Below are 13,329 nucleotides of genomic sequence, written 5' to 3' on the forward strand. Positions count from 1 at the left end.
CGGAGTTTCACTCTTGTTGCCCAGGCTGGCTGCAACCTCCGCCTCCTGGGTTCAAGCGATTCTCCTGCCTCAGCCTCCCAAATAGCTGGGATTACAGGTGCCATATCCAGCTAATTTTTGTATTTTTGGTAGAGACAGGGTTTCACCATGTTGGCCAGGCTGGTCTCGAACTCCTGACCTCAAGTGATTCCCGCCTGCCTTGGACTCTCAAAGTGCTGGGATTGCAGGTGTGAGCTACTGAACCCCCCTGTCCTTCCTTTTTTTTTTTGATACATTTCTCATTAATGAGCATTCTTCCTATTGCAACAGTCTGAACAAAATGATGTGATTTGTTGGCCAGTGCATGTCACCTTTCACACCCTTCTCCTTTCTACCCCTTTTCTTCATCATACACAATTTTACAATGGAAAATCTGCTGATGTTAATCTATCAGAAATTCAGCTGACAGCGTGCATGACACTGCCAAGGAACTTAATACCTCTGAACTGTATACAGATGGCCGTCACTTCTGATGGTTTGACTTAGGATTTTTAGACTTTAGGATGGGTTTGGTTTTTCTGTAGGTAACCCCATTGAAAGTTGAGGAGCATCTGTACTTAAAAATGTTTACAAATTATAAGTTGTTTTTATGCACATCTTACCACATTAAAAATTCATCTTGCAGACAAATGCAATGGAAATAATTTTACTCAAAACAGTTAGAACCCCTACTATGTGCTGGCTGATAGGTTGGGGTTGGGAAAATGGGTGGGGCCTGAGATAGGAAATGAGTAAGACCTGCTTCCTGTGGTCCTGGAGTGCCCAGCCTTGCTGTGGAGACAAACCAATAATCTGTTAATTGAGCTCCATAATTCCGGCTGACACACATTATAATACATATTCGTACCGCCTGATTTCAGTCAGGTTGCAAAGGGCTTTGAATGCTACACTATGGAGTTTGGATTTTGGTAATTGGGAGTTATGAATTTTTTTTTTTTTTTAAAGATGGGGTTTCACTGGTCTCGAACTCCTGACCTCAGGTGATCCGCCCACCTCAGCCTCCCAAAGTGCTGGGATTACAGGCGTGAGCCACCGCGCCCGCCTATGAATTGTTTTAAAGCCATTATATGACATGAACAGATTCACTGCAATTCCTAAGGTCTTAGCACTAGACATTTGACATTGGAGGATGTCAAAGACTGATGGCTGTGACAGGATGGGCACCAGGGCTCATGCCTGTGATCCCAACACTTTGAGAGACTGAGATGGGAGTATCACTTAAGGCCAGGAGTTCAAAAGCAGCCTGTGCAACATAGTGAGACCCCCATCTTTAGAAAAAATGTTAAAAATTAGCTGAGCCTCACCCATGAGTTTCAGGCTGTAGTGAGCTATGATCACACTATTGCACCCCAGCCTGGGTGAGGGATTGAGACACCATCTCTTCTTTGTTCTTGTTGTTTTGAGACAGAGTCTTGCTCTGCTGCCCAGGCTGGGGTACAGTGGTGCTATTTTTTTGGCTCACTGCAACCTCCACCTCCTGGATTCAAGAAATTCTTCTGCCGCAGCCTCCCAAATATATGGAATTATAGGCGCCTGCCACCACACCCGCTTAATTATTGTATTATTTTTAGTCCGGACATAATTTCACCACGTTGGCCAGGCTGGTCTCGAACTCCTGACTTCAGGTGATCTGCCTGCCTCCCAAAGTAATGGGATTACAGGCATAAGCCACTGGGCCCGGCTGAGACCCCATCTCTTTTTAAAAAATGCAACAGCTTTAATTTTAAAAGGTTGATCCCCTGTAAAGTAGGCTCATAATCATGTTTATCTTATTAAATATATTCATGCTCAGGAAAACAAGAGAGTGTTAAATTTGATTAAGTCTATTGGGAAGACATGAACACAGATCGGTCAACTGCTCTACAAGAGATGTGCATGGAGCACTTTGAGAGCTCACACAGGAGAATATACCCTGCCTGAGAGGTTGTGGAAGAACCTCCAGACGGAAGCGGACTGCAAAAAAAAAAAGAGAAAAGGGAAGCTGGAGCATAAAGATGGAGGAAGGGAGTCATGGGCAATAAGATGGCAGGGGGCTTTGTGCACCAAGTTGAGGGGCTTGAATCTCCTCCCTACACGTAACCATGAACCATCAAAGTCCTGGTTAATAAGAATGATGATGATGAAATAGCGCTTATGGCTGGTTGTGGTGGCTCACACCTCTAGTCCAGCACCTTGGGAGGCTGAGGAGGAAGGATTGCTGGAACCCAGAAGTTTAAGGTAAGCCTGGGCAACTTAGTGAGACACCCCACACACACCACTGCTACAAAAAATAAAAAATTAGCTAGGTGTGGTGGCACACATCTGAAGTCCCAGCTACTTGAGAGGCTGAAGTGGGAAGAACCCTTGAGCCCAGAAGGTTGAGGCTGTGGTCATGACACTGCACTCCAGCCTGGGCAACAGAGACAAACCCTGTCTCAAAAACAAAAACAAAAAAACCACACACATACACACAAAGAAAGAAAAAAGGAAGAATTACTACATGCCAGGCACTGTTCTAAGAGGTTTACCAATATTGACTCATTTCACCCTGACACTCACCATGGTTAGATCGTTTTGATCACTTTAGTGGCTACGTGGAAACCAGTCTGGACACGTTGTTGTGGTGCCAGATAAAGAGGAAGGGACGTCCCTGCAGTCCTAGTTGCTCAAGAGGCTGAGGTGGGAGGATCGCTTTATCCGCGATTGTGCTCCTGCACTCCAGCCTGGGCGACAGAACAAGACCTTGTCTCACACAAACAAAACAAAAGAAAAGAAAAGAAAAAGAAAAAGAAGGGAAGAAAGGAGGTGATGTCTTTGAGAATTAATTAATTTGTGTGCTTTCAATTTTTACATCTGTAGGTTGTTTAATGGCCCAGACTATCAAGGCAAACGAGTCATTTGCCTTTGAAGAGAATGTCCTCTGCTGTTCTTAGGTAGAGTTTCTATAAGTATCATCAGGTCAAGTTAGTTGATAGGGCTGTTCAACTCTTTTATAAATTTGATAATTTTCCAGCTATTTTACGAATTTGTCTATTTCTCCTTTCACTGTGATATCTTCCAAATTGATTCAGAGAGCTGCAGTCAGGAGCGTACTATGGCAGAGAGGATAGAACCTTGTTTGGGACCAGAAGAAACGTTTTATCTCCTTATATTTACTCTCGTACGCAGAAAACAAAATAGAAATAAACTACGTATCCCAGCAAGCCTAGTGGCACTCAGGGCAAATGCAAATAAGAGAGTCTGGGCATTGGGCTACGCCCCTTTTCTGGGTTGGCAAGGCAACTGATACCCAAGCCAGCCAATCGGTGATATGCTCGTCTGCGGGGGCGGGGACTTGACGAGAGCCAATAGGACAAGGAGCAGATGGTTGTTCGGGCCAATGGGTTGGGTGACGGGGCGGGCTTTTGATGAAGGGTCGGCGGTGGGAAAGATGGCGGCGACTCTGGGACCCCTTCGGTGGTGGCAGCAGTGGCGGCGATGTTTGTCGGCTCAGGATGGGTCCAGGATGTTGCTCCTTCTTCTTTTGTTGGGGTCTGGGCAGGGGCCACAGCAAGTCGGGGCGGGTCAAACGTTCGAATACTTGAAACGGGAGCACTCGCTGTCGAAGCCCTACCAGGGTGAGGCGCCCAGGGTGAGGTGGTCGTGCAGGGGGAGGGCTTCGGGACCTGATTTAATGGGTAGAGGCCGGGGCAGCGAAGGGCTTCGTGGCCCAGAGGAAACTGCTGGCGGCAGTGGGGCCCACGGGGATTCCTTCTGCGTATGGGAGCCACAGGTCTGAAAGGCAGGAGTTACTAGGTATGCCCGCCAGACTCTGGAAGTTTCCAGCAGGTAAAGGCAGGGCTCTCGGGTGCCACTAGTGCTAGGCCTGGAGTTAGACAGCAGGAATTTGGGAAGGGGAGAGGATTGAGAGTGGTGAAGAGTGATTGAGGACAGCTAACAATGAGCCAGTTTCCAGATGGACCTTTGGATGTGCTAGAAATAAAGCAAGAGGAAGAACTGGGGTAGAACTTGAACTGAATGAGAAGACAGATGATAAAATTATGTTGCTAGGTAGAACCACCTTTTCTTCTCCTGCCTAGGTACCCTATTGAAAGAGGGTAGAGTTCAGAGAACTCTAAGCCCAGCTTATCGGCCAGAAAATTGATACGCTTAGCTACAAAACAATGACAAACCGGTGCAGATGGCTTAACTCATACAAGTCTTTCCCTAATGAGGCATAGGTAGTGGGACAGAAAACAATTAAAAATGCAAGAGTATATGCTACTACTAAGGGTAATCATTTATTCACTTAGATACACGGAGTGCCTCTGTGCTGATCTCTTTGCTAACACTATGGGTTATGCAGACACAAAAGTTTTCACCCTTTAAGGAGTTTATAATTGAAAGTACAGGGAGTAGCTTCACACTTTAAGGATTGTTTAAAGAAAGAATATGATTAAGCCCTAGAATCTCCCTTTTAAAAGAATGAAAGTTCTTTTTATTTATATATGTTTTTAGAGACAGTGTCTTGTTCCATTGTCTAGGCTGGAGTGCAGTGGCTCAATCATGGCTCATGCAGTTTCAACCTCCTGGGGTCAAGCAATCCTCCCACCTCAGCCTGCTGAGTAGCTAGGACTATAGACACAGACTACCACACCTGGCTAATTTTTATTTTTACTTTTGTAAAGACGGGGTCTTTCTATGTTGCCCAGACTGGTCTCAAACTGCTGGCCTCAAGATGCCCTCCCTCCTCAGCATCTCAAAGTCTGGGGATTACAGGGGTGAGCCACTGCACCTGGGTCAAATTTGGTCAAAGCCACTGTCAAATTCCTTTTGATGTAACCCAGGAAAAATTTTTTCTTTTACGATGCCAAAGTTTACTCACATATAAAATGGGAAGAATGGATGTGAGCTATGGTTACTGTAGCATGGACAAAGTGATAGGTTTTATGTGCTTTGGGGTCCTCACCTGATAAAGACCTTGGGAAAGTTGTAGAGATGGTAAGGATTTAAGATTCATGGGTGGCATAAGATGGGAGATTGAGTGAAATGAAAGGGGGGATAAAAGATAATGGCTCAGCTTTCAGAGGCTCTGTGGTAGCTGCTTTCTGAATGGATTGGTATTGAAGAGTATGAACTTATCTACTTCCTTCCTGTAGGTGTGGGCACAGGCAGCTCCTCACTGTGGAATCTGATGGGCAATGCCATGGTGATGACCCAGTATATCCGCCTTACCCCAGATATGCAAAGTAAACAGGGTGCCTTGTGGAACCGGGTGGTAAGAATCTTTCTCCCTCCTGTGTTGGTGACCCAGAAAGGCCTAGAAGTTTCAGCAGTGGCATACTGATTTAATTTTACTGTTTATCCCCCTAGTATTCTGTCTTCTGTGGATATCAAGGATCTTTATTTTTGAGATTATTCTGACCTTCATAATAAATAAATCAGGTATTTAGGAAAATGTTCTGTATTGCCTTAATTATAGCAAATCATTTTTTTTTTCCTGAAATGTCTAATTCCTGATTGACCCAATAGGGTTTAATAATAACTTAACTCCTGCTTAACTACTTTGTAAGAAGATTGCAAGAAGACCAGACTGCAGTGGCACAGTTATAGTTCACTACAGCCTTAAACTCCGTGGCTCAAGGGATCTTCCTGCCTCAGCCTCCTGAGTAGCTGACACTACAGATATGTGCCACTGCACCTGGCTAATTTTTAAAATATTTTTGTAGAGATGGGGTATTGTTATGTTGCCCAGGCTGGTCTCAAACTCTTGGCCTCAAACAGCCCTCCTGCCTTGGCCTCCCAAAGCTCTGGGATTACAGGTGTGAGCCACCATGCCTGGTTAAGAGTACTCTTTTAAAGATCCCAGACCTTATCCCAGTATCCCTACCTTTTTATTTCAATTTGAAGAATCTGATTTAAAATTTTATTTTCATGTGAAAGCCACTCTGAGCTGTTGGTCATTTTATTTGTCCTTCTCTGGACCTTTTCTAGCTGCATTGTCTTCCTTGAGATATGGCGGCAAGAAGTGAATGCAGTATTCCTGGTGTGGCTGCACTGTGATTTTGTACAAGTGTAAGATGATGCTTTCTTTTCTGTTTTCAGGGCTCATTCTACATCTTTTACAACCAGTTTACTTTTGGGCATGACTTTGGCATCCTTTGATACTTTCTCTGGAGCTCTCCTAAACTAAGAACTTACTTTTACATGGCTTTTCTTGTTAGTTGTAGATAATGAGAAAAGAGAATGATTTCTTTTTCCTCTCAGAAAAGAGAATGATTTCTTTTTCCTCTTCAGGAGGGCAAGAGAAATTTCTACATCAGTCATCTGCACAAACTGGCCCCTTAACCTAGATCATAGTGCTGAGCTCATTTTTGGACAGAGTACAGAGCACTGTGTTCTGGTAGGAGAGATAAAGGACAGTTGAAAGACTGGGGTCGTTGGTCCAGCTCTGTCCCAGTCCTCCTGTGAGCCCTGGGCAGATTATTTAACCTCTTACTTTTCCTTTTCTCCATCTGATAAAGGAGCTTCAGAATACCTGTTTTACTTGCCCACAGGGTTGTTGTGAGGATAAAATAAGACAATAGACATGAAAAAGCTGTGGCAAGTTAAAATGGTTACAGAAATATGTGTTATGTTATTACACTTCTATAAGTTTGTTGATGGGGCTCTTGTGGGTTACTGAATGATTATGTTCAAGGCCTGATACTCTGCTGCTGTCTTGCTGGGTCTCTGTCTCTACATAACTTTTAGCAGCAGTTCTAGTATGGCATCTGGTTCTTCCTTTTTCAGATTTCTGATAGCTGTGTTCTCTGGCTATGGGCTTGTTTCTGAGTTAATAGGATGCATTTGTTTGAGCAGTGGTTCTCAAATTCGGCTATCTATTGGAATCGATGCCTGGATTCACCCCCGGAGATTCTGATCTAATTGGAATAGGGTGCAGCTTGGCCATTGGGATTTTTTAAAACTCGTTAGGTAAATCCATTGTGTGGCAGAATTTCAGAACCACTATTAGAGGCATGGTCCTGAGCAAAACATTTTGCTATGGGAGGCCAAGAATCAGTGACAGACATCTCTTGGCTCACTGGGAACTTCTGTGACTGCCCTCTTCCTGGGGACATAATACCTACCTACTGGCAGCTTCCTGCCCCACTGAATTTCACTCTTTCTCTGAAACCTTTTTTTTTTTTTTGAGACAAGGTATTATCACTCTGTCACCTAGGCTGGAGTGTAGTGGGACTATCACAGCTCACTGCAGCCTGGACCTCCCAGGCTCAAGTGATCCTCCCACCTTAGTCTCTCAAAGTGCTTGAATTACAGGTGTGAGTTACTGTGCCTGGCCCTTCTCCGAAATCTTAATGAAATAGCAGAGAGATCAGAATCCAGAGTGACAAGACAGAGACTGGCTTATCAGAATAGGATAACCTATTGGAGATTTCAGGACCCCTTGCTAAATGCACAAGTACCCAAACCCCTTTCATTTTTACCATGTACTTCTAATATGAACACTTTTGGAAAATACCCCAGAAATTAAAAAAATGAAAACTGAAAATGATCTGACAATATGTTGCCCAGAACAGTCTATTTGGAGAGCCTTTGGCTGAACTCGGCTGATCTGTCTGTTCTTCCTTCACTTCTTTCTTCACAGTAGACTTTTAAATTTTTTATTATTATTATTATTATTATCATTATTTTGAGACAGAGTCTTGCTCTGTCGCCAGGCTGGAGTGCAGTGGCGCGATCTTGGTTCACTGCAACCTCCGCCTCCCGGGTTCAAGCGATTCCCCTGCCTCAGCCTCCTGAGTGGCTGGGACTACAGGTGTGAGCCACCATGCCTGGCTAGTTTTTTGTATTTTAGTAGAGATGAGGTTTCACCATGTTGGCCAGGATGGTCTCAATCTCCTGACCTTGTCTTCATAGTATACTTTTAACCAGAAGCATCCCTAAATGAAGTACCCACTCTGATTTTTTCTTGAAACTGTTCAACTATTTAAAACACTTAACCATCCACTTGCATCCTTCTCCAAGTGCATTTATGCTTCTTGGCTATGGACGGGAGGGTTTGAAGGGCTGTAACTTGCTCTTGTGAGAATTCTGGCTTACCCCTCAGCTTGGCAGAGGGCCAGGTCTAGCTAATTAGGGTTGTTTGTAATATCTGCTAATTATTCCTGGAAGCCTTTGCATAATACCTTAGCTTTTCTTATTCTATTATAATAAATTAGGCTTTGACCTTTCTTTAAATCCAGCTTTTCAGAGTCTTTCTGTCTGAGATGTGATCTTGAGTTATAAATGAGTATGAATTCAGCTATCTCTACTCTAAAAGCCGAGCTACTGTGCTGGGTGGATGTAGGATCACAGGAGTGGACTTTGGTATACTCCTGTCTTTTCCAGCTTTGGAGTTCTGTCCTGTTTCTGTTGGGAAATATTGATAATAATGGGGAGGTTTATTCATTTTCATATTAAATCTCTAAACAGTTCAATCCATTTAATTTTATGACATGAACACATAGCAAGTCTTAGATTTAGGTTTTAACCCTTAGCCTTATGTTACCTGCATTTGTGTTTTCCAAGTCTGTAGATTGCTGGTGTGGTCTTGAGGGGTTTTGCATTTCATGCTTCTCATCGATTCCAATGTCTTTCTCACTTTAGCCATGTTTCCTGAGAGACTGGGAGTTGCAGGTGCATTTCAAAATTCATGGACAAGGAAAGAAGAATCTGCATGGGGATGGCTTGGCAATCTGGTACACAAAGGATCGGATGCAGCCAGGTATTGGGACCCTGTGTTACTCTTTTTTGGGTGTGACAGCCTGCTTTTTCATGTGCCCTCTTTTTGAAAAGGTTCCTTCCCCACAGTGCCAGTTGTTTTCCTTCTCCCTTAATGTACATGGATGAACACTAGCCTATCTAGTCTCTAGAATGGGGTCTGAGTCCTTATAAGCAGCTGAATTTGACTCATCCTGGGGAAGCTGACTGCCTGTTAGTTCTTTCTGAGTCTCCTTGTGAAACTAACTGGCCTGTTGGCTGGATGAAAGCACAGGCTCTACTGAACACGACTGGGTGAGCTGATTTCTTCCAAGCATTTACAGTGAATGATCTCAGCACTGCTGAGTCAAGAGTTATCTATTTTTCTTGTTGTGTAGGAGCTATTTCTCCACATAGATGGCAGGCTCAACCTGATTTGACCTGATCTCTTTTGCAACAAGAAGTAGACCTAGGAAATTCAGTTCTCTCTTGGGGGCATAGGCTTTACCAAGTGTTTGTAAAGCAGAATACTGTAGGGGCGCCGTAGCAACCAGTTTGGATCAGGAAGCTGCCTGAGTGCTAAATAAGGTTGCAGTGGCCTTCTCTCTTTCCCTTGCCTCCAACAACATACAAATACAGATATTTACTGGGCACTTGTTACTTGAACTTTGCTGGGTACTTTTACATGTGTTTTCTCATCTTAAGAGAGGCTTGGGAGTCATTTGAATTTTACTTTTTCCTCCATCATAGTGATATGTTATTCCTTTATCAACTCTTAGCTTTATTTCATTGTTCATCATCTGTTCTCTCTCTCTAGGGCCTGTGTTTGGAAACATGGACAAATTTGTGGGGCTGGGAGTATTTGTAGACACCTACCCCAATGAGGAGAAGCAGCAAGAGGTAATGGCAAGTGTCAGAGCTTAGGTCAGCTGTACTGACATCACAGTTCTTTGTCTTGGAATGTTGTGCAAGAGGGAACAAAGTGGATAGAAAGTGAGGGGTTCTTCATCTATTGATCTTCAAAAGCTAATGTCCTTGTCAGTGTTTTTTTCTAGAGAGAACTGTTTATGAGTGCACAGTCCTTTGGGAATAGCTGTCTTGAACAGGGGCTTTTTCTTTAGTGTTAATCATGTTCTCTCTTGTGCCTGTTAGATAGCTGCTGAAATTGAGCATATTTGGTTGATTGGTGATTTTGCTGCTGGACTAGCACCAGAGCAAGCCAAATTTATGTAACTCAGCTTCCCCTGACTTTTAATCCATCAGTGCTGTGTTCTCTTCTGCAACTTGCACATGCTTTTCAGCATCTTTTCTTCCTCTTCTTAGACCTGAAGAACAGTTCCCCTCGCCCATAGAAAAAGCTATAATTGGCCGGGCATGGTGGCTCACACCTGTAATCCCAGCACTTTGGGAGGCAGAGGCAGGTGGATTACCTGAGGTCAGCAGTTCAAGACCAGCTTTGCTAACATGATGAAACCCCGTCTCTACTAAATATATAAAAATTAGCCAGGCATGGTGGTGGGCGCCTGTAATCCCAGCTACTTGGGAGGCTAAGACAGGAGAATCACTTGAACCTGGGCAGCGGAGGTTGCAGTGAGCCGAGATCATGACATTGCACTCCAGCCTGGCAACTTTTCTTTCTGTCTCAAAAGAAAAGGCTATAATTAGAAGGAAATTGGTGAAAGCCCAGCATTTTGTTGGAACCTAATATCTAGCTGTTGGCAGGCCTTTTTGTTACCTGACCCTAAGGGTTTTTTAGTGCTTATATTGACAGTGGGTTTATACTCTCTGTGTGTCCTATGGCACTGCCATCAGATGGCAGGAAATTATGATAGGTCGTTGCTGGGTATCCTATAGTTAAGTAATACCTAGCGAGGAAGGCAGGATTAGAAATAGAGGCAAAGGTCACTTTATTTTTTTCCCCAACGGTTTATTATGAAAAATTTCAAATTTAAAAAACATTAGAAGGCCAGGCATGGTGGCTCACACCTGTAATCCAAGTACTTTGGGAGACCGAGGTGTGCAGATCACTTGAGGTTAGGAGTTACAGACCAGCCTGGCCAACATTGTGAAACCCTGTCTCTACTGAAAATACAAAAATTAGCTGGGTGTGGTGGCACACGCCTGTAATGCCAGCTACTTGGGAGGGTGAGGCGGAGGTTGCAGTGAGCTGATATGACACCACTGCACTCCAGCCTGAGCGACAGAGCAAGATGGTCACCAAAACAAACAAACAACAAAAAAAATTAGAATAGAGAATGATCATTGTGTTTGTGATGCTCAGATTCAACAGTTAACATTTCCCACAAAGCTCACTTTAGAGAAGGTGGAACTTGAGACCTGAGTTATGAGAATAACCTTTTGTTGTGGATCAGTTACAGTTGCTTCTCTGTTTTCCTTCTGGGCTGTTCTTCATTCCACATACATTAACCACTTTCTAGGTGCTAGGCCCTGGGAATTAGTGAGCATGATAACATGGTCCTTGTACTCAGTAGCACTGAGAATGCTGATGGGGAACTCTGGGGCACTATGGGAGGACATAGCAGGAGCTTCTGACCTGAAGTGGGGCGGTGGTGGTGGTGATGGTGGTGGGGAAGGCTTCTTCCAGGAAGTGTCATTTAGGTTGAGGTCTGCAGAGTGAGGAACCAGTGTTCCATGCCGAGGGAAAAGCATGTGTGAGATCCTAAGGTTTAGAGAGGGGATAATGAGTGTGTGGAAATAAAGTAGAATCAGAGACAGATGAGGCTAGGATGAAAAGCAGCGCCAGTAGTCTTGTCATGTTGCACAGTTCCTGGGGCTGCTGTTCACCTTGTATTCTATGGTGTTAACACTATAGTCTTGGCATGTTAGCAAGCCCCTGAGACTGAGAAGTGTCTGCTTGGGTGGTTGGTGGTTGGACTGTTTAGATCAGAGCCACAGCAGGCTGAATGTATGTGACTCATGCTCACCATACACCACTTGGAGCCAAGTTCTGAAGGATTGTGATCCTGATGAGGAGCCTGGACTTGATTCTGAAGGGTTAGGTGCATTAAAGATTTCACTGAGGAGAGGGTCATGATCGGATTTATAGTCATGCTGAGGAAATAGTGGTAGTTAGAAATGTATCTGAGTAAGAGTTGTAAGCTTTAGGGCTTGACAAGAGTTTTAAACTTGTCTCTCTGAATCTTCCAGAAACAAATTGTTCAAACTCTGTTAGCTTCCATTTCACCATCAGATAGTAGTAATTCTGATTTGAGAAAGTAGAAATTCTGATTTGGGTTGATTTTGTAAGGATTTTGTAGATGTTAATAAAAAATTTTATTTTAATGGTAAAGATTGAGACATCTTTTCTGGCTAGCTATTGTTATTCTCACTTCCAAGTGTACATTGTAATTCCCAGGACAACTTTTTTTTTTTTTAAATATAGAGATGGGGTTTCACCATGTTGGCCAGGCTGGTCTTGAACTCCTGACCTCGTGATTCACCCATCTCAGCCTCCCAAAGTGCTGGGATTACAGGTGTGAGCCACTGCACCCAGCCCCCAGGACAACTTTTTAAAATATTGACATCCAATCCCGCCCCCAGATACTCTGATTTAGTTCCTCTAAAGTACAGTATAGGCAGCCTTACTTTTTTAAAGCTCTCCAGGGGATTCACATGTATAGCTGAGGTTGAGAATCCCCCTGGACTAACATGGGTTCCTTGTTTCCTTGTAAACCTAAATTTAAGGCCGGGTGCGGTGGCTCATGCCTGTATAATCCTAGCACTTTGGGAGGTGGAGGTGGGTGGATCACAAGGTCAGGAGTTCAAGACCAGCCTGGCCAACATAGTGAAACCCTGTCTCTGTTGAAAATATAAAAATTAGCCAGACGTGGTGGCGGGTACCTGTAGGCTCAGCTACTCTGGGGGCTGAAGTGGGAGAATTGCTTGAACCTGGGAGGCAGAGGTTGTAATGAGCCGAGACCACGCCATTGCACTCCAGCCTGGGTGACAGAGCGAGACTCTGTATCAAAAAAAACAAAAAACAAACAACAACAAAAACCTAAATTTAAAAAGCTAATAAGGCCGGGCACAGTGACTCATGCCTGTAATCCTACCGCTTTGAGAGGCTGAGGCAGGAGGATCACTTGAGCCCAGGAGTTCAAGAACAGCCTAGGCAATATAGTGAAACCCTACCTCTGTTAAAAAAAAGAAAATGAAAAGAAGAACTAATAAAATCAGTTCCTGTTTATTAGATGGCTGCTGTATGCCAGGTACGTTGCAAATATTGTCTTAATCCTTGTCAAATCTCCTTATTGTCTGTATTTTTCCCATTTTACCAGTGAGTAAACAGGCTTAGAGGTTAAGTGTCTGGCTCAAGGTAATAGCCATTATAAAGTGAAGTGCAGGTCCACCAGATCCAGAAGCTATGCCTTTGCCTATTATGTTCTACCATCTCCCATCCATTTTTTTTTTTCTGTCAGGTTGACTTCTTTCTTGAGAATGGAGACATTTGGCTGGGCGTGGTGGCTCATGCCTGTAATCCAAGCAGTTTGGAGGCCAAGGCGGGCGGATCACCTGTGGTCGGGAGTTCAAGACCAGCCTGACCAACATGGTGAAACCCCGTCTTTATTT

General features: G+C 44.0%; 1 protein-coding gene across 3 annotated transcripts in view; it reads left to right on the plus strand.

Moving 5' to 3' along the window:
* Nucleotides 1–3,402: 3,402 nt before the first annotated feature.
* The window catches only part of LMAN2L (lectin, mannose binding 2 like), a 33,738-nt gene continuing 23,811 nt past the window's right edge, over nucleotides 3,403–13,329 (plus strand). For 2 of the 3 annotated variants that reach the window (XM_017524102.1, XM_017524103.1), the window contains exons 1-4: nucleotides 3,403–3,635; nucleotides 5,157–5,275; nucleotides 8,647–8,764; nucleotides 9,557–9,639. In XM_017524102.1, coding sequence (XP_017379591.1) covers nucleotides 3,449–3,635; nucleotides 5,157–5,275; nucleotides 8,647–8,764; nucleotides 9,557–9,639 — 507 coding nt within the window. In that variant the 5' untranslated portion in view covers nucleotides 3,403–3,448. Of the gene's footprint in view, nucleotides 3,636–5,156; nucleotides 5,276–5,984; nucleotides 6,073–8,646; nucleotides 8,765–9,556; nucleotides 9,640–13,329 lie in introns of those variants that run through there. The other variant, XM_017524106.2, reaches the window with a different exon arrangement.

Source organism: Cebus imitator, unplaced genomic scaffold (genome assembly GCF_001604975.1).
Source record: "Cebus imitator isolate Cc_AM_T3 unplaced genomic scaffold, Cebus_imitator-1.0 Scaffold31, whole genome shotgun sequence".
In the NCBI taxonomy this organism is placed as follows: domain Eukaryota; kingdom Metazoa; phylum Chordata; class Mammalia; order Primates; family Cebidae; genus Cebus; species Cebus imitator.